The 17,891-nt window shown below is 41.4% G+C and overlaps 1 protein-coding gene across 2 annotated transcripts in view; it reads right to left on the bottom strand.

Moving 5' to 3' along the window:
- Nucleotides 1-3,034: 3,034 nt before the first annotated feature.
- The window catches only part of kmt2ba (lysine (K)-specific methyltransferase 2Ba), a 34,622-nt gene continuing 19,765 nt past the window's right edge, over nucleotides 3,035-17,891 (bottom strand). Inside the window, exons 15-36 of one of the 2 annotated variants that reach the window (XM_026157294.2) lie at nucleotides 17,740-17,853; nucleotides 17,058-17,248; nucleotides 16,807-16,908; nucleotides 16,598-16,708; nucleotides 16,126-16,193; nucleotides 15,809-15,951; nucleotides 15,628-15,695; nucleotides 15,175-15,309; nucleotides 13,987-14,145; nucleotides 13,750-13,867; nucleotides 13,533-13,611; nucleotides 10,911-11,071; nucleotides 10,613-10,774; nucleotides 8,215-10,516; nucleotides 7,793-7,921; nucleotides 6,705-6,823; nucleotides 6,404-6,532; nucleotides 5,827-6,079; nucleotides 5,606-5,716; nucleotides 5,433-5,516; nucleotides 5,207-5,336; nucleotides 3,035-4,749 (exon numbers count right to left, since the gene is read on the bottom strand). In XM_026157294.2, coding sequence (XP_026013079.2) covers nucleotides 4,474-4,749; nucleotides 5,207-5,336; nucleotides 5,433-5,516; nucleotides 5,606-5,716; nucleotides 5,827-6,079; nucleotides 6,404-6,532; nucleotides 6,705-6,823; nucleotides 7,793-7,921; nucleotides 8,215-10,516; nucleotides 10,613-10,774; nucleotides 10,911-11,071; nucleotides 13,533-13,611; nucleotides 13,750-13,867; nucleotides 13,987-14,145; nucleotides 15,175-15,309; nucleotides 15,628-15,695; nucleotides 15,809-15,951; nucleotides 16,126-16,193; nucleotides 16,598-16,708; nucleotides 16,807-16,908; nucleotides 17,058-17,248; nucleotides 17,740-17,853 — 5,144 coding nt within the window. In that variant the 3' untranslated portion in view covers nucleotides 3,035-4,473. Of the gene's footprint in view, nucleotides 4,750-4,833; nucleotides 5,043-5,206; nucleotides 5,337-5,432; nucleotides 5,517-5,605; nucleotides 5,717-5,826; nucleotides 6,080-6,403; nucleotides 6,533-6,704; nucleotides 6,824-7,792; nucleotides 7,922-8,214; nucleotides 10,517-10,612; nucleotides 10,775-10,910; nucleotides 11,072-13,532; nucleotides 13,612-13,749; nucleotides 13,868-13,986; nucleotides 14,146-15,174; nucleotides 15,310-15,627; nucleotides 15,696-15,808; nucleotides 15,952-16,125; nucleotides 16,194-16,597; nucleotides 16,709-16,806; nucleotides 16,909-17,057; nucleotides 17,249-17,739; nucleotides 17,854-17,891 lie in introns of those variants that run through there. The other variant, XM_080295778.1, reaches the window with a different exon arrangement.

Genomic DNA, 17,891 nt, shown 5'->3' with positions numbered 1-17,891 from the left:
CCCGTACATTCTGTAGATATAGGCTTTAATCTAATGTATCTTATTGGCATACTTTCACCTATTTTATGAAAGGTTTAATCTATAAAACCCATAACATTCAGATTAACAGGCTGATGATCAAATTAGGTAGCTTAAGACAAGCATTTTACTCCAAATACTTTGGCCCAGAGATCCAAACAATGGATCTCAAACAGAATAACAGCACTGTGTGAGAAAAGTGACAATTAGAAGCACAATAACACAACAATTCAAAGAATTTGAATTGTAAAAAACAAAACAGGATATGTTCCATGTACTAACAGAAACTTCCCCTTTTTCTATAATTTTATACATTTATTACAATTTAAATCATGCTGACACATTTTTCTCATTTACTACAGCAGCATTTCTTTACCACGTCAAAAACTAAGAAAAGCTGTTACAAATGGCCTTCTTTTTCTTTTTTCTAAATATGTAGTTAAACTTCTTTAGTTTCACTGGTGCTGCCTGCTTAGGATCAAAATGGGCTGTAACGTGAGTCTCCATGTAAAATGAGTGCATCATACCTGCTCTAACACAAGACAAATGGCTGAAAAAAGCGAGTGAATCATGAGTTATGGAGCAACTGGCTCATAAGATAAGGTTTTATGAGGACTGGGTTCGAGAGGAATAGAAGCAACATGTCAATGACAGGGTGAGGTCACAGGAACACATGGTAAACAAACCAGTATATGATGTAAATCTGCAGAGCGGCTGAAAATAGCAGCACTGCGAGCACATAATTCTCACAGTGAATTGGCTAAAAACACTCAAGATCTATCCAAACTGAACCAAGGACACATGAATCACTTGATTTTATCTGTAAATGTGTATTTAAAAAGTATAAGGACTAGTAGATGCCCTGTCTGAGCTGAGCAAGACAACACCTGTAACATTTCTCTTCAAAGCATCACAGCATGAAGTTGTTAAACGTGGGATCAGGTAAGTTAGTTATGGATAAAAGATTCTTCTGAATGTAACTGATGACATCTTTTCTGGAAAAAAACATTCTTGACATGCAATGAGTAAATTAAATCCCAAACAAACCACGATGATGGCAGATGTCATAATGTTACCCATGTGATTGTGATGAAACCACCATGCTGACAGATATTTGCTACATTTGGTCACTTGTCCTTATGATGTCTTTGTTTGAGTGCTATATTTCTGTAATTAAAAATCCTCTTCAGTCTCTACAATCAGGAATAACAGAAAAAGGCAATCAATTGGTCCTTTTGTACCAAGGTGGCTCCTGATAACAGGCAAGCACCCTCACCTCTCATCCCTGCAAGCCTCTCTCCTCTCTTTCCCTCTGAACTGTAGCGGAAGTGAGGTATAAAATATCACAGAGTACTTAAGTAAATGTACTTAGTTACATTCTAAGACACTTTGACTAGGTTTTCTCTCCAACAATACTGCTGGATCTCCCTCTTACAGTCAATATTAGAGTGAGAGCATCTTTCTGATGCTCAATTAGATGCCATTAGAGTGTAAACCTGCACCAGTGAAGTTTAATAAGAAGTGCACTCAGTCTCAGATTTCATGCGCATACTTGTGTACCACCTCAGTCTCTTTGTGTGCACTGGGCTTTAACTCACTGGGCATTTACTGGTGTCTCCATGCACGGATCCAGCGCAGACCAGTGACCTCGGGGACGGTAGTGATAAGGTTCCTGCAGATTGCGTCATCAACGATGGGCTCCCACAGGCACTGAAGATTGCTGGGGTAGTAGAAAACTGGTTGAAAATCGGGTGATGTAATGTTAATTTTGCACATATCTCCTGCCTCCACAAGAATGCATTAGGAGACACGATAATCCCACATCAAAGCACAAGCATTTCTTTAACTCTAACTAGCAATGACTAATTTTAATCATTAGACAAAAAAGCTGTTTATATCCATCTCACAGACATGTCATTATGTACTTTTAAAACTATTGATATTTATTTAGACTCTTTCTCTCTGATTGATCTCTCCTTCTTTAAATGAGCCAGGCATAACATTATGGTAGACCGTGTGTCGAGGTTCTCAAGACAACATCACACACTAACCTGTATTCAGAGGCTCAATTCATTCATGCACTTTTCAACTCTTTTAATTCAAATAAAATGTACAATTATTGTTCTTTTCTTGCCTGTCACTGGGCAAGAGATGGGGTACATCCTGAACAGGAGAGACAGACAACCAATCACACACAGTCACACCTACGGCTAATGTAGAATCACCAATTAACTTAACATAATATGCAGTATTGTGCAAAACTCTTGAGCCACCCCTCATTTCTTTATATTGTGTTAGAAAAATGGGAAATAGGCATAGTGATTTATTGAAACATGCAAATGTACATGATAGTTCAGTATATAAGGCAAGCTTGAAAGTAAATATTTGGTGTGACCAACTTTATTCTTCAACATAGTGTGAATGCTTTTAGGCAGCTCTTGTGTTTTCTTTAAAGTCTTCAGGAATTGTTCTCCAGGCTTCTTGAAGGACACTCAGGGTGTTGGCTAACTTTTGTTCTGTTCTCCATCAAGATGATATCACACTGCTGTGGTTCTGGGGAGGCCAATCCATGACTTCTGGGAGTGTTCCCTTGTGCGTCTTTCTCATTATCGTGCTGAAAAATGAGGCCTTTTGTCAGTCAGATGCTTTCCAGATCCTATTTTATGGTGGATATGGTTCAAGACTTTTGCACTGAAGTGAATGTGCCTAAGCAGTTAGGCAAATAGACAGATAGACACCACGCCCCCTTTTCCCAGTAATGCAAAAAGCTGGTTCCAGCTTTGAATGATAATTTATATAATAATAATAATAATAATCCGTTTTATAAGTTCATAACATTCTGGCATGTTTCTACAAGATCAATCCAGTCTGATAGATCATCAGTTTTTTTTCCCCACAGGTCTGATTTTTTTCTACTTTTAATCAAACATCTTCAGCTGTGTGATTTTTCCTGTATATTTCACTGTGAATGCCTTCAGGTTCTGTTTGTGCGTTAAGAAAATCAGCAGCAGGAAAGCAAACTTTGAACAAATTTTATTGAACATAAATTAAAAAAAAATTGGAGGTAAAAAAATATTCAACAGGCTTAGAAATTCTTTACAACTATGTACAGGACAGGATCCATGTGAGCTGATACAGTAACAAAGATTTGTGTCAAATTCAGTCATGAATCCTACAAAACAAAAAGTCTACAGCAGTCAGCCTAAAGTCCCAGATCCTTGTGTACATCCAGTAGCGGGGGCACAATTACACAATGGAGTTTCCTAACAAAAAAAATTTAAAAAAGAGGAAGAAAGAAAAAGCACAAAAAAGGTGACCACCTACTCTAAGTGTCCAACAGCAGTGATGTTACCTGTTTCTTAATATTGAAATTCAATAATTAGAAAGCTTAAAGAGCAAGAAAGCAGTTTTTCCATTGTGTGTTGTGTAATTAAATTAAATCTCACTTCTTTCTTTGAGGTAGAACACCTGAGGGAGATTTGTGTGGGGGGGCACAAAACAATGATTAACCAGACAACAATTGAAGGGAATAAGCTTCACTGTTGCTCAGCCTACAAAGAGAAGGTTAAAAGCTCAAACACATTTACTTCCATTAGTCTGATGACCATACATTTATTGTTCAAATGTACAAAAAGAGCTGTAAGGGACCGTGCCGGGGAAAGATCACCGTTTTCCTTTTGAATGCTGCACCAAGGAAATGCTTCCTCGTAGGCCTTAAAACATACAAACTGCACAAACAAAGAGAACAAAGAAAGAGTGTAACAGTGGGTAAAAGCATTCGGGTCACAGCATCTGTGCCGTTACAAATAAAAACAGAAGCTTTCGGCTGACTGGAGGAGCACAAAGGTTCGATTGACGCTATTAAAACTAACCTGTGGGATAAATGTCATCAGCACCTAAAATATTAAGTGAATGGGAATTTGTAATTCACTTAATTCAAGTCCCTGCTTCCGAGAGATGTGGTATCCAGAGTAAAAAGAGCTGCACTGCTGCTTTATAGTAAAAGTGAGTCCTGTCTGCTGCCAGAGAAGGCTGGGTCATGCTAAGGTGCTGTAGAAATTCTCCTCTTCGTCGCTCTCTGACTTCTTATTTACAGAGACAGACAGACAGCTGAAGTTAGGTCACTTCAGTTTGCACTTCTTTTTTTCCCCAGTTCCAGCAAAGGGCGCTGACAGCAAAGTCAGCGATGTAAAACAAAGTGTGAAGTAGATGAGAAACAGTACATAAATCCATCGTGTATGTGCGTGCATGTGTAGACTTCATCCCAAGCTTTCACATATGGCTCTTGTCTTGTGTACGTCCTTCACGGGTCTGTAGGTTGATCTTCTGAACACTGGCTCAGGTCTGTGTGCGTTATTGACCTCCATCATATGGCTACAGTTGCCTTCATGATTTCATTTGCCGCCTGAGCTGCATCAGCTACGACAGCTTATTAGGGTTAGCGGTGAGGGGGGGTTAATTCAGATAGCGGCGGCAGCGCCTCGCCCCGCAGTTGCAGGAGAGCTTGTTGCTCTCGTCCTCGATGGGGAACTTGTAGTCGTAGGTGAGCTCTTCTCCCCGGTAGATCTTCCTCAATGCGAAGATAACGATGTGCTTGCGTCCGTCCACGTTGATGACGCGCGAGTAGCAGTTCGGCTCGCACGAGTGGTTGATGAAACGAGCCGCATTGCCCTGCATCGTGGCGTCGACCACGTCGAAGTCGTCGATGCGGAACATGTAGCAGCCGATGCCCTGGAGTACAGAAACACACACATTACTTTCACATTTTAGGATTAAAGGTGTTTCATTGTTCTCGCCCCTTATGAATGTTGCCCACGATGTAAAAGGAATTTGACCGCCTTAAATTTTAATGGTATGCCCCCCCGAGTCTAGTGAGAGTGTGCCTTAAGGAAGTGAAAGCAAAAGGAAGATGTTGAAGTGCGTTTAGCTGGTGATCAAAGAATAAAAGAAAAAACCCTTTAAAAAAAAAGTTTTATTTTAATCAGCTGACTTGTTCCAGGTTCATCCGACGTGCCTGTTTGTTCCTGTTTGAAGTACTAATGATTAATGTAATTGTTGGAAGCAGACCGTGTCTTTGCATGCTGTGGTATTCAGTGATTTCTCTGTAGTTGTAACTAGTTACTGCTGCTTCACATTAAACTTATTAAACACAGATGCTCTGTGATGATGAATTCCGAGTGTAACCAACCTTGCTGTCGTAATACTTCTCCCGCTTATCAGTCAGGACTGCGCGAATGACAGTACCGGCATACTCGATCACCATCTCCCCAGCATCGATGTTCCTTTTGCAGAAGAGTCCACGACCATGAATCGGCGATCTAAGGCGCCACAGGGGGAGAAGATTCGAAAGTTTAACTGATTTATTTTTGGACATCAATGAAACCCTAAAGGGTTTTATGGTCATTTGTCGTTACCTGTAGACTCCTACTGCTTCTTTTGAGATTTTCTCCAGGTGTCTGAATCTCATTGCCATGGGAAGCTCACTGCTGGTGGCTCGCCTGGCAGAGACGCAACAGAGCAGCTGTCAGTACTGATGTGAAAACTGCTCAACTTCACAGACAAAAGTGAAGCAAACTGAATGACTAACCTAGAAGATTTGAGCGGGAATTCATCCTCCTCTTCATCAAAGGGACCCAATATGTCGGGAAGTTCTCTGTGCTGCGACGCCAGGAAGTTGAACATGTCAAACGTTGCTTTCCTGGTTAAAGGATCAGGGAAAATCATTTGTGATGTGCGTCATAACAAGACACATACAGACAAAGCGCAGAAGGTTTTAAAAGCAAAACCCGTGAACTAGGGTGTCTGTACCGTGTGCAGACTTCAGCTCGGGCGCAGCCACTCGGGTTGAGGGGGAGTTCTTCCTCGATGTCATCACATCGGTGGAAGCGGAAGCGGTGGCGTTTGCAGTATGCGGCGCCCTGCAGCTGCTCCAGCAGGAAGATGACGGCATCGTGGACGACGCCAAGCACCCGCGGCCCGCTCATCCCACCTAGAGGCAGCTGCCTTAGGTGGAACCCTGCCCGAGCTTCGAGGACGCCGTCTATCACAGCGCGCCAGGCAACTGACGGTAGGTGAGAAAGGGAGGCAAAGATGAACACGCAGCCAAAACGCAAGATAACACGGACAAATGTTTAAGAGAACACCTGGGCTGATTCTTTTATGCTGTATTCATTCTCCTTTTTATTCTCATATTATAATAAGAAAAGAAATGGCTGGCAACAGATAAACATCAGCCACTGACATAAATGAAAATCCTCTTATTTGCTGATAAAAGTCGAGGCTATTATCCAATGAGATATAAACTTCTATTTCTTATATTTTTAATGACAAAGAGTAGAAAATACCAGCATAAGAATTAAATAAGAAGCAGAGGAGTGATTCCTACCTTCTATGCTGTTAGCCTTAACGCTAAAGCCGTCATCACTGGTGATTTCAAAGCGCAGGTGGGGCTGGTTCATGTACGTCCTCGCTGTGGGTTTAGGTGGTGGTGGTGCTTCTTCTTCTGAGCTAAAACCTGCAAAAAGTGAAAGATAGTCTCACACCTAACCACATATTCTCTCTCGCAAAGCAATGACACTTAAAGACAATCAAAACTATATAAATGAGATTAACGATAAATGTTAAATGTAAAAACAAAGGTTTTTAGCCTAAATTAGACACAAATGACTAAACTTATAGTCACAAACCTGAATAAGGGCCCCACTCAGAGAGGTCTCCGTGCCGAGCGCTCACCCATTTGTGCGTCATACCCTGAATCTGACTGTTGGTTTTGGTGGGAAATGGTGGACTGTCATCATGAAAACACCTGCACACAAGGGAAAAAACATATTTGTCAAAAATACTTCCCCCCCCATTTTTTCACAGGTTAAACATTCTGTCTCTTCTCTTTTCCCTTGATTTTCTCTTCTTAACTACTACAGGATGGTCTAACGGTCTTTGGACCCGATCAAAAATCACTTCAAGTATTCGAAATATGACACCCTGATGGCCCTGAACACTGCAGTCAAAACAAAACAGCCTGGGAGCAGGAGCCTGGACTGGAATGGGACTGGGCGATCAATGTTGGGATAAAGCTGTCCTTAGTGTACGTTCATGGTACACTCTGCACTAGGCTGCAACTAACAGAGTTAAAAATACTAAAGTCCTGAATGATCCCAACAGTTTATTCCTGCCATAAACAGCACGTTTTGACCTGATTACTTAACCTAACCTTTGATCCATTTTCCTGTGGCTCAAAGACATGATGTCATTTCTTAAATTAGGAAGGTGGGGTTTATTTCACAGTCAAAGGCAGCACTATTCATTTTCCCCCAAAGTAAAATCTTTTTATCCAGCTTTGTCTGAATTAGTTCACTTATTTTGTAAATATTTGTAGTCACTTTGATCCCCCAACTAGTTTAATTCATATCTGTCTTACTATGCTTACTTGGAAGCAGAATTTTGAACCTCATTTCATTGTATCTTTGATAAACCACTGACCTAAAACAGACTGCCTTGTCTGGAAAACATTTTCACATCCCCCACATTCCCCTCCTTTTCTTTGAATTTCTTTTAATTAACTATTAAGTCAATTTAATGTGTACAGCATCTTGCTTTTTTGAACAAAAAAACAAAAAACAGCACATACACAAAAACTACTTCAGGCTCGAGGACCTAAATAATTAGTTTTCATGTGCCCTTTCAGCTCTTTCAAATCTTTAAATACAGCCTGACATTAAGTATTTGCCTCCTTTTGCCTTTGTAGCGCAGTAATAAGTCCATACATGAGGCTAACCTTTTGGGTGTAGGAGGTGGTGGTGGGGCAACGATCCTCAGTGGCTCAGGCTCTGGCTGTGGCTCAAGCTGGCGATCCAGATCAAGAACATCTTTCATTGTTGGAGCTTTCATTCTCACACCACTCGGCCTGTTGAAAGACATCAACATGCTTTATTTTCTCTTTTGCCATCTTTTACTTTAAAACTCTTTCAGCTGCTGAGAGTGCAAATTTCTCTCATTGCTGAGATTCTGCAGATCAGAGGACCAATTTATAAAATGTCAGTCTGTATGTGATGCTCGGTGCTTCATACAAAATCAAGCTGGAGATCAGTTTTTTTTTTTTTTTTATGTTAACCATTAAGATCAATGTAAATATTAGTTTTTTAAATATTACTCGTGTTCTGCATGTTGCAGTAAGTACATTTTAAAATCATCTGTTACCTGGCTTCATCAGTGTCCTCCGGCTCACTCGATGGATCCTTCAAGAAGTCCATCTTGGATTTCTTCCTGGAAGGTCTCTCAGACACCGACGACACTCTCTTAACTCTCACCTGGTGGCGCGATGCAGCAGGTATTGATTCATTACCGAAAACACTGGGAGACTCCGAACGACCAGCTGATGACTGATCCGAGTCTTCGACGTTGGGAAATGGCAATGGTTTCCGATGCTTGGCCTTTGGCTGTCGAGTACTGCTGAGGATGATGGGTTTTGTTTTGGGTGCGTCGCGGTGAGTAGCCATGGCTCTATCGATAATCGCTTGGGCTGTGCTTTCTTCAATGTTGGAGAAACTAGATTCAGGTGAGCTGTACATGCTGACAGTTGTGGGAGCAGCAGCTGTGCTGTTGCTTTTCATGGGCACCATTTTGACGATGATCTTCCTCTGGGCCGCCTGGAGGTTAGGGGCAGGAGGGGCGTTTGCAGCTGAAGGGCTGGGCCGAGGCTTTATTATGACATGAGGCATGGAGCGCTGTAAAGCATTACCACTGTGGAGAATCTTGGCAATCTGGCTTATCTTATTGTAGGTTGGTGAATCTGTACTGAGAGGCTGATACGTGTTCAACTTTGGGTCTTTGATCATAATCTGACCGTGCCGGTTGACCAGCAGGACCTGATGGGTAGAAGCCTGCACTGGGGGCGTGCTAGCTGACCCAGCTGGGTTCTCCGTCGCTGCCTGCTGCTGACTTTCTGGCTTGGAGCTAATCAAGTTTATAGCGATGGTTTTCCCCAGTGAAGCACCTGGCTGAATGTTTAAAGCATTTAAACCATTGATAATGGCAGGGGGTGCGACCGGGCGTGGTACTGCATGAAAAGTAACTGCAGCAGAGGAAACGGACGCAGTTTGTCCAGGGTGAGGGGGTAAAGGCAGTTTGGCTTGCATCAGGGGAAGTGAAGGTTTCATCGCCAAGCGCTTGAGGTTTGGCGCAGGATGTTTTGTCTTCACAAAGACCGTTTTCATCTGTGCTGTGGGAGGTTTTTTGGTTTTAGGCTCTGGAGAATAATCAGGATCATTCAAATCATCTTTAAATCCTTCATCTGAGTCAGCTGACGAAGCGCTGTCATCTCTGTCGCCAACGATGTGTTTATTTGGATACTCTGCAGAGCCATGTTCAGCAGGAACAAAGTGGCCTGTAGATGAATCCAAGAACACCTCGTTTTGAGACGCCGATGTTTCTGAGGTCATCGGGACCTCTTCCTCCTGAACGGACAGTTCGTTATTTGTGTAAGCTGACTCCAGGAGAGCAGAAGGTGAAAGACTTTCCTGAAGCACTGGTTCAGGTTGTTCTTCAACTGGTGACTTTGGGACCGTGTAGATTGACTCAAGCCTCTTTAGCGCCACCGTTAGTTGTTTAGTGGGTGTAGTGTGGTTGGTTTGAATTTTAGCTTCTTCATTCCCTCCCTCTGCATCCTGAGCATCTTCATCGGCCGCCTCGCTTTCAGTTTCTGACCCGCCGTCCGCACCGTCTAACTGCGGGATAGACTGAGCTGAATTAAGCTGACCTGAGGTATCCGAGCCACTTGCTGTGTGATCGCACACCACCGTGCGTGAAAACTTAAAATAACGACTCGAGTCGTCTTCTTCAGAATCAATCTCCTGATCGTTTCCCTGCATTTCCACCTCTCTGCTGCCTTGTGCCCCGCAATGAAGCGACACATTCTCTGTGAGCAAAGCCTCATCAAACTCAAGCTTAGCATTCAGCATGGAGTCCACTGCTACCTCAGTGTCGGTGTCAAACACAGTGTAAGGAAGCTCCTGAGACATCAGGTGGGCCACTTCCTCCTCCAGGTTATCAGGTGCCAGTGAGATCCCATTTGTAGTGGCCACAGCTGCATCTTCTGCCTCAGAGGATGCCAAAAAGTCTTGGGGAACCTCGGCAGAGACTGGAGTGGTAATTTTAAAGCTATGCCTCCCTCTGGGGGAGTGAGTGATGGCTCCTTGCCGAGGCGACAGCCCTGTAGAAATGCTGGAGCTGGATCTAGGTGGGGAGCTCCAGACTGGAGATGCAGAGTTCTGTCGTGAGAGAGGAGGTGAAGCCGATCCAAAGTTCGATGCTCTCGGAGGGGAGCTGAATAGGGCACATCGGGAGTGGACCGTGCCGCCAGAGCGGAGTGTCATCGGTACGGACGGGTCGCTCTCTGATGGCGAGGAGCTGCACCGGCTTCTGGACGAGAGCCTTCGAGGCCGCCGGGTTTCCTCCAGGTCCCTCAGAGTCAGGATGTGATGGGATTTGGGTGGAGCACACCCTGACAGCAAGAAAAGGGAGTGTGAAAGGGGGTTTACTTTTTTTATTTAAAGTCACACTACAACAGGTACCCATCTTCTCCTAAAACTCCACGTACCTGGAGATGGTAGTGGTCGAGATGATCCTCCTGCTGGTCTCCTGGTGTGTGTGTAAGCAGGGCTTTTAGACCCGGGTGTGTTGTGCAGTTTAGAGTTGGGTGATATGGAAGTGGATTTTATTGGGCTGGATGTGGGACTTAAAATATCTGGAGACTCAATATCTAGAAGAAAGAAAAAAAAAAGAAAAGAGAAAAAAAGTTTTTAGCACAGTAAAAAAAAAAAAACCCCATATTTTCAATTTCTTGTCCACTGCTTCAGCTTCAGCGCTCTTCTCACAGCCGTTGAGATCCTGCTCACCTCTGTGGTGGTTCGGACTGTGGACTATGGTGTGGTTCTCTTCATCCTCCCACTTCAAATTCTGTTCCTCACCAGGGAGAGGAGTGCTCACCTCTGTCACCTTGCAGGTGTACTTACAGCGCCGGCGTGGGTCCACGGTGCTCCAGTACAACCGTGAACACCTAGAAAATAAAAGAAGGAAGAAAATACGTTTCAAGCTTGTTAATGAAGAGACAATGAACTATGGATAAATCAGTAATGTCAGTAACAGCAGCCAAGAACTAAGCCAATCACATGTAACCCTTTCCCCATTAGTACAGCTTGGCATGGTTTTCAGGGGTTTCCATTAGGTGGTAGTACCTGTTACCAGGTGCTTCTTTTTTAACCCTTTACAGCCGATCGGAGCGGGCACGCTCTGTTTTGCGTAACTATTTTTAAATCCCGGTAGCTCTGCAACCAAGTAAGCTAGCGCAATAATTTTTTTTGCATATGAAACTGGAGGAGTTGTACTTACATCTTATGCCATCAGCTTGTCCTCGGTCAGTTTCCTTCCACATATAGCTTTGCAAAAACTGCATAAAAATCACTTGCAGCAACAAAAACATGATATTCCAGAAACACGCTTCGCCGATCCATCACCTGTTTGTAACACTTCCTACGTCCATCAGCGCGAACTATCACATGACCGCATGACCTGCCCGAAACCGGAAGTGACGTCATTTTGCGGAAATGTAGTTTTTTTACGATCGGGGCCTTATGAGCTTGTGTTTTACTTGTTATGTGTTTTAAAAAGTTATGTTTGACTTTATGACTTTCTGTGTCGTTTCTGGGATGCTTAAGACTCATATTGCACTGCTGGAAATAGTTTATTTTGATGCATATGCTGTTATTTTGCAAATTTGCACTATAATATTTATTTTCGTTTTTCCTGCAGTATATAAAAATTGGTGTATTTCAAAAATAAAACTATGAAGACACTCAAAATAAATTTCCTGTGGTGGGAAACTAGTTTGTGTAACTTTTTTGTATTTACAGTTTTGAGGGATAAGCCTCTTAAATTTCTCTAACTAGAAATATATGTTAAAAAAACAAAAGCGATTTTCAATTTTTTTGTAGTTTATTGCACTTTTTTGCAATTTATGTAATTACTATGCACCTAATGCAGACATATTATTAAAGTTTGGGCTATAATGGTTGTATTGATGTATAGCAACTTGAAATGCTCCCAAAAATGGCTCCACAGCATGTAAAAATATAATATAAGCTCTGGCGAACTTGGTTCTATGGTAGGTCTTAAAGGGTTAATCTACTTGGCCGGGGTTCCAAGCGATTCGAGGCGATCGAAAAAAAATGTGACATAAATAGACTGACTGGATTGTTCAATTTGTGATTGACATGACATTGACCAATCAGGTGAAAGGAAGAAAAATTGGGTCAAAATTAGTACTTGTAAGTTGAATCCCACACACAGCCAGGGAACTTGAGCACAGAGTTTTACACATCGTTTTTTGCTTTGTATCTGTAACCATAATCATTCTGTACATTCGATAATCTTTAATCCTACAACTGTTTACAACTTACATAGTTCCCATTTCTGTATAGCTGTATATCTCAGATTCTGTAAAGTTATTTATTTCATATTCTGTATAGTTTTTCATATTTATATCCTGTTCATAGCCTGTACATAGCTTGTACTCACTACAGCCTGTACATACTTATAGTTATAGAATATTCACAACATACTTCATACCGTGTACATTATAACATACCATAATAGACCCATTTCTGTAATATACTCACATATCTATATTATTGCTAATATATATTGTAATATATCTATATCACTAAAGCACTTCTGGATGGATGCAAACTGCATTTCGTTGCCCTGTACCTGTGCATGTGCAATGACAATAAAGTTGAATTCTATTCTATTCTATCTTAACAAAAAATTTTTTAAACTTGTGTAAATATTTTTACATAAGTTACAATGACAATTACAAGTACAAAATATTTATGACCACAATTTGAGCCCATAGAAAACTACACAAAAAACAACACTCTGGTCCCTGAGTCTGAGAATAAGCCATACACCAAACAGCAGGTATGACACTGTCTCGACTCCTTTGTTGTGTTGTTCACGTCGCATACAAATGACCTCACTGGACTTTCGGCCTTGTTGCTATAATGACCACATGCACATTAGGTCGACTGTAATGGAAAACGACATAAACTGAGTTCAGTCCAGCTGAGTAGGCAGCAGTGGAAGAGGGCTAATAGAGTCTTCTGTTTAAATGTGCTTCTACTCTAAAGTAGAAATGAAAGGGTTTACAGCCTGATAGAGAAAACAGTCTGACTTTAAAACTAATTTCCCTGTGGGTACTTTTTATTTTTCTTTAATAATACAACTGTGGACAAATGTACCGCTGCGCCTTATACATAAAGAGGAAAACATGGTTCTACGCTAGGCCTGTGGACAGCTTTGCAGACTATGTGTTGTAGCTGTTTTTAGCTATTTATAAATTATAGAATACGAAACAGGCATGTTAATTTCTACTCATATCTATAATTCAAAAGTTGCTGTTTGCGCAAAAAAAACCCAACCAAAAAAACCCCCGCTTGAATACAAAGGCAGTTATCACTTACTGATAGCCTACAGGATACAGCATCCTTCCATTTGACGACAGCTCTGACAGAACACCAAGTTTCTGAATCTGCAGCGAGCCTGGAAGGTTAAAAAAAAAAAAAAAAAAAACAGATAATGAGGTTCATTGGATCAAGACATAAAGCAGCCGTATTTTAATTCAATCTGAATCTATCCCATTACAAGAGTCAAAAACATGAAACATCAAGATAATCTTACCTATGGTCATATTTATGGATTCTGGCTCAAGACCTGTGAGGAACTTCCTTCTGAGATTGATCCCATTGAAGTCCACATACACCCGTCGCGGGACTTCAAACCCTTTACCAGAGACGATCTGTGAAGAATCACAAACAATAGTCAGCATAACGAACACAAAATCAGAATATAATATTAAATATGTATACTGCTTCCAACAAAAATATATATTTATAATCTGACAACATAAATTCACACCTTTGCAGTCACCAGGTCCCTGTGTTTGTAGCAGTAAACCTTCCTGTCCTGCTGGAATGCGCAGCTCTGGGCACGTGCACACATGAAGTGGAAGTTACTCTGACAGGTGGGGAGGCAACAGCCCACGGTGGCTCCTGACTGCCCGCAACGATCACAGCGCTGGAGGAAAATTTAATATGTACACACATAGTTTTAGGACCAAAGGGTACTTGTCAACCTCACAAAATGAATGACTGATCCTAAAGTCAGGCCATTAGGATTAGAAATGATCAAATAATTCACAAGATCTTTAAATGGAAGACAGGAAGAAAAATAAATAAATAAATAATAAAAATGGACGAGGTTAAACATTGGCAATACAAATAAGAAAAGATTTCACATAAGAAACCATTAATCATATTTTTCAATAGCCAAAATGTACTTTTATTCCAGCAAAGTGACACTTTGTATTGGATAAAATGTTACAGAAATATATGTAAAAGTAGCCCTCCTTCCTTCTCAGCAAACATTTGGTGTTTAATGGCTGTCAGCTGGCGGTCTTTTCTCAACTTTTAACCCATGATGATAAAAAAAAAAAAATCCTCCAAATTAAAGATACATAATTGGCCTAAATGTCAGGTTTAGGTGATTTGCAAACATTGCCTGGATTTCCTTGTTAAGAGTTTCTTGAAGGGGAATACTGTATATCCGTTTATCGATTTGAACAAACAAAATTATTTTGAGAAAGAATTCATGCATCTCAATGGTCTTTTGCCTGGTGGGACCATTTCTCATCCAAGGAGTTAATTGACTTTACGCCAAATTGTCTGCAGAGTTATAATGCTGACATCGAAGGACAGAAAAAGGTAAAAAAAATAAAAGTGCCCAAATTCAGATTTATATTTGTTAAATTTGTTAAGTCTGTGTGTGGATAACGGTGCAGCTGTCTCTTCACATTTGTTAAGTTTGACCAGATCGTTATTCTATGTGGAAACATCTGTCTCGAATTGATTTTTGTGATCGTACCGCGACCACTTTTGACCATCGACAGCTGTCCTTGCTTCGCTTGTTTGCATCTTGCCATCACAAAGACAGGTGCCGGCACATAAATGAAATGAGATTTAACGAACTGTATTTCTAGCAAGAGCAGCGACGTCTGAACACCTAGCTGTCACGCAGAGCCTTAGTTACCATTTAATTTAATCTTACCAGGTGGCGCCCCCTTGAGACAGCACTGTGCACCTGAAGAAGAGCACTGTTTTCCTCGTACACCTCTGCAGACCAAAGACAGCAGTTAACATGGGCCCACTCGTTCTGACCCAAGTACAGGAGCCGTCCTGCTTCCTGTTGAGAAAAGAGCAGTTATATCACTTAAGTATCAGGGAGCTGTTATTATAGTGCCAAGAAAACAAAAAATGGTCAACAATTTAATAAAAATTCTATACATCCTCACATAATCAGTCATTTCTTTAACAAAAACAGTGAAAAGGAGATACTTTCCCCTTATCCTGAACTTAAAAAAATGATTAACTTAAACTTGCTGAATATTTTGAGGACTTCTGTCTATCCTGATGCCTTCAGAGCAAACAATGCATGAAAGAACACCAAAATTAAGTGGGGAAAAAAGATCTATGCGCCAAAAGCCTTGACATAAAAACTCACACTGGGAGCAGAGTCTCCACATTGCTGGCACAGGGCACATTGTCTCACATCTTCAGTCTTGGTGATCTCTGGAGGATCATGTAAACATTTTAAACTTGAGAATGTGACCGATCTATTGCAAGAAAGTGCCTTTAGCTTTGTCTTCAGTGTGCTGCAAAACAGATTGTAATAGCGTCCATACCAAGTAATTTCAGAGGAGGAGTTTGCTGTGAAGTCACTGATGAGTCGGTTTTCCCCGAGTTTTTGAGCTGGTATGTTCTCTCCAGCCATTGTGCATAGCTGTGCTCTTTAGATGGTGGGAGAACTGCCTCGGGGAGCATGCCACTAAAGAGGAGGGGATAAAAACAAACTGAAGAGAGCCATTTTAGGCACCTGTCCATCTACTACAAGGTCTTCAGACGTTTTAATTATAATTAAGATTTAATTTAGTGCCAACCTTGTAAATGACGACGTTTATGAAATTGGTTAAGTAAATTATATTTAGCTGCATTCACTTACCTCGGAAGTTCTTCTGAGAACGAGTTCCACTTTTTGACATTGCACCAACTGAATACTTTTTCCATGACCTGTCAGGCATGAAACAATGAAGTAAGACCAAAATTAAGGAATGTTGAAGGACAGTGTTCATTTGGATGTGACAACGAGAACAGAAAGGGGGCAGCTGTAGCTCAGGTGGTAGATGAAACGGATGGGCATTTCCTCGCAAGTATCCTTGGGCAAGATATTGAACCCAGACTGGCCCTGATGTATCCGTCAAAGTAAAAGTGTGAATGTTAGAAAAAACACTCAGGCATAGACTAAAGCGCTGTATGAATGTGCTACGAGTGCTTAACTTGGGGAGAAAGGAGCTGTATTAGTCAACTTGTGATTTATCCTGAGGAAAAACAGGTTTCCCTACAAAATGAATTAAGGTCTGGGTCTCTAAAAAATACATTAAAAGCAATTAGAAAATGGTAAAGGGAGTGCTTACTTCAACGTAGTGTGACATTGCCTGAAGGGTCGGTCTCTGATCTTCCAGCAGAGCTTCCTCTTCCTGCAGCCTTTGCCTTATCACAGAAGCAATATCGCTATGAAAGGCTTTCTGATTGGGAGACAGGAAAAAAGAAAAAAATGCTATTAATTCAGTGTGGGTTCTACAAAAAGAGCCTAAGTGTAAATGCATAGGATATATATGCTCACTATTGAGGTGTATCCACCCCCTTTAAACCTCCTCTCCACCGCTTGTAGATCACAGACTGGTTGCTGTTCCCTGATAAATGCTGTGATGTTTGGTTCCTGACACTGAAAGACAGTAAGGGACAACTACTTCAGCGACACATCTGGAACATAATCAGGCTTTGACGTTAAAGGAGAAATACTAAAATGGGGTGTTTTAAAGGATAAAAAGGCTTCCTGGTGCATCCTCTCAGAGTCTTGTGGGCAGCTCTTACCGCTTTACACGTGATAAGGTGCTGAGTGCTGTTGGAGGAGAGGAGGTCAGTGAGCACCTCCTCCACTCTGGCTGTGAGCCTCCTCTGCAGCTCCACCTTCAGGATGCTGTGACTGGTTTGGTGCTGACTGCAGGGCGAACATGTAAAATCCACTCTGCCTTGCTGACTTGAGAGCAGCCCAAAAAGCTCCTCTGCAAAGACAGAGAAGAAGAACTTTGTTTCTACACAGCAAGTTAACAGCAATCACATTTTATCTCCATAGTTTGGTCCTGTTTTATAAGTCACTCATTCAGAAAACAAGCTCATAACAGCCTTTATATATTTAGAAAACTTTCAGTTTTGATTAATTCACTGTTAAAATTTATTCATATTTATTTTGGTGAAGCCACCCAAGTTTATTCTCTGTCTCTATATCCACTCTTTGGGTTAGAAAAGTCTCAAATCAAGCCTTTAGAGCCAGAAACCAGAGCTTTCTTCTCACAGGGATTAGTTGTCTGTAATGTGATGTCATTATTTGAAATTGTGGCCTTATTAAAGTATGAGTATTCACCCTTGTAACTGATAGATGCATTACAACAATAAGAGGGGTGGGGGTCTACTTTTAACAGCCTGAGAAAACATGAAATCCAACAAACAGTGAACAAAAACTGACTGAACTGAAAACTTTATGAGCGAAACTCACCTGAGATCCCTTCACATCTGTAATGAATCCAGTGGCTGCACTGCGAACACTGAAGCATCTGTGATGGTTGGATACTGTCTTCATAGCACTTGTGGCAGATAGTGCAGAAATGACCTGACGTAAAGTAAACAGAAATCACAGACGAGTCACAT

Source organism: Astatotilapia calliptera, chromosome 22 (assembly GCF_964374335.1).
Source record: "Astatotilapia calliptera chromosome 22, fAstCal68.1, whole genome shotgun sequence".
Classification (NCBI taxonomy): Eukaryota; Metazoa; Chordata; class Actinopteri; order Cichliformes; family Cichlidae; genus Astatotilapia; species Astatotilapia calliptera.
Note: the sequence above shows the minus strand (reverse complement) of the source record. Positions and strands in the feature narration are given on the sequence as shown.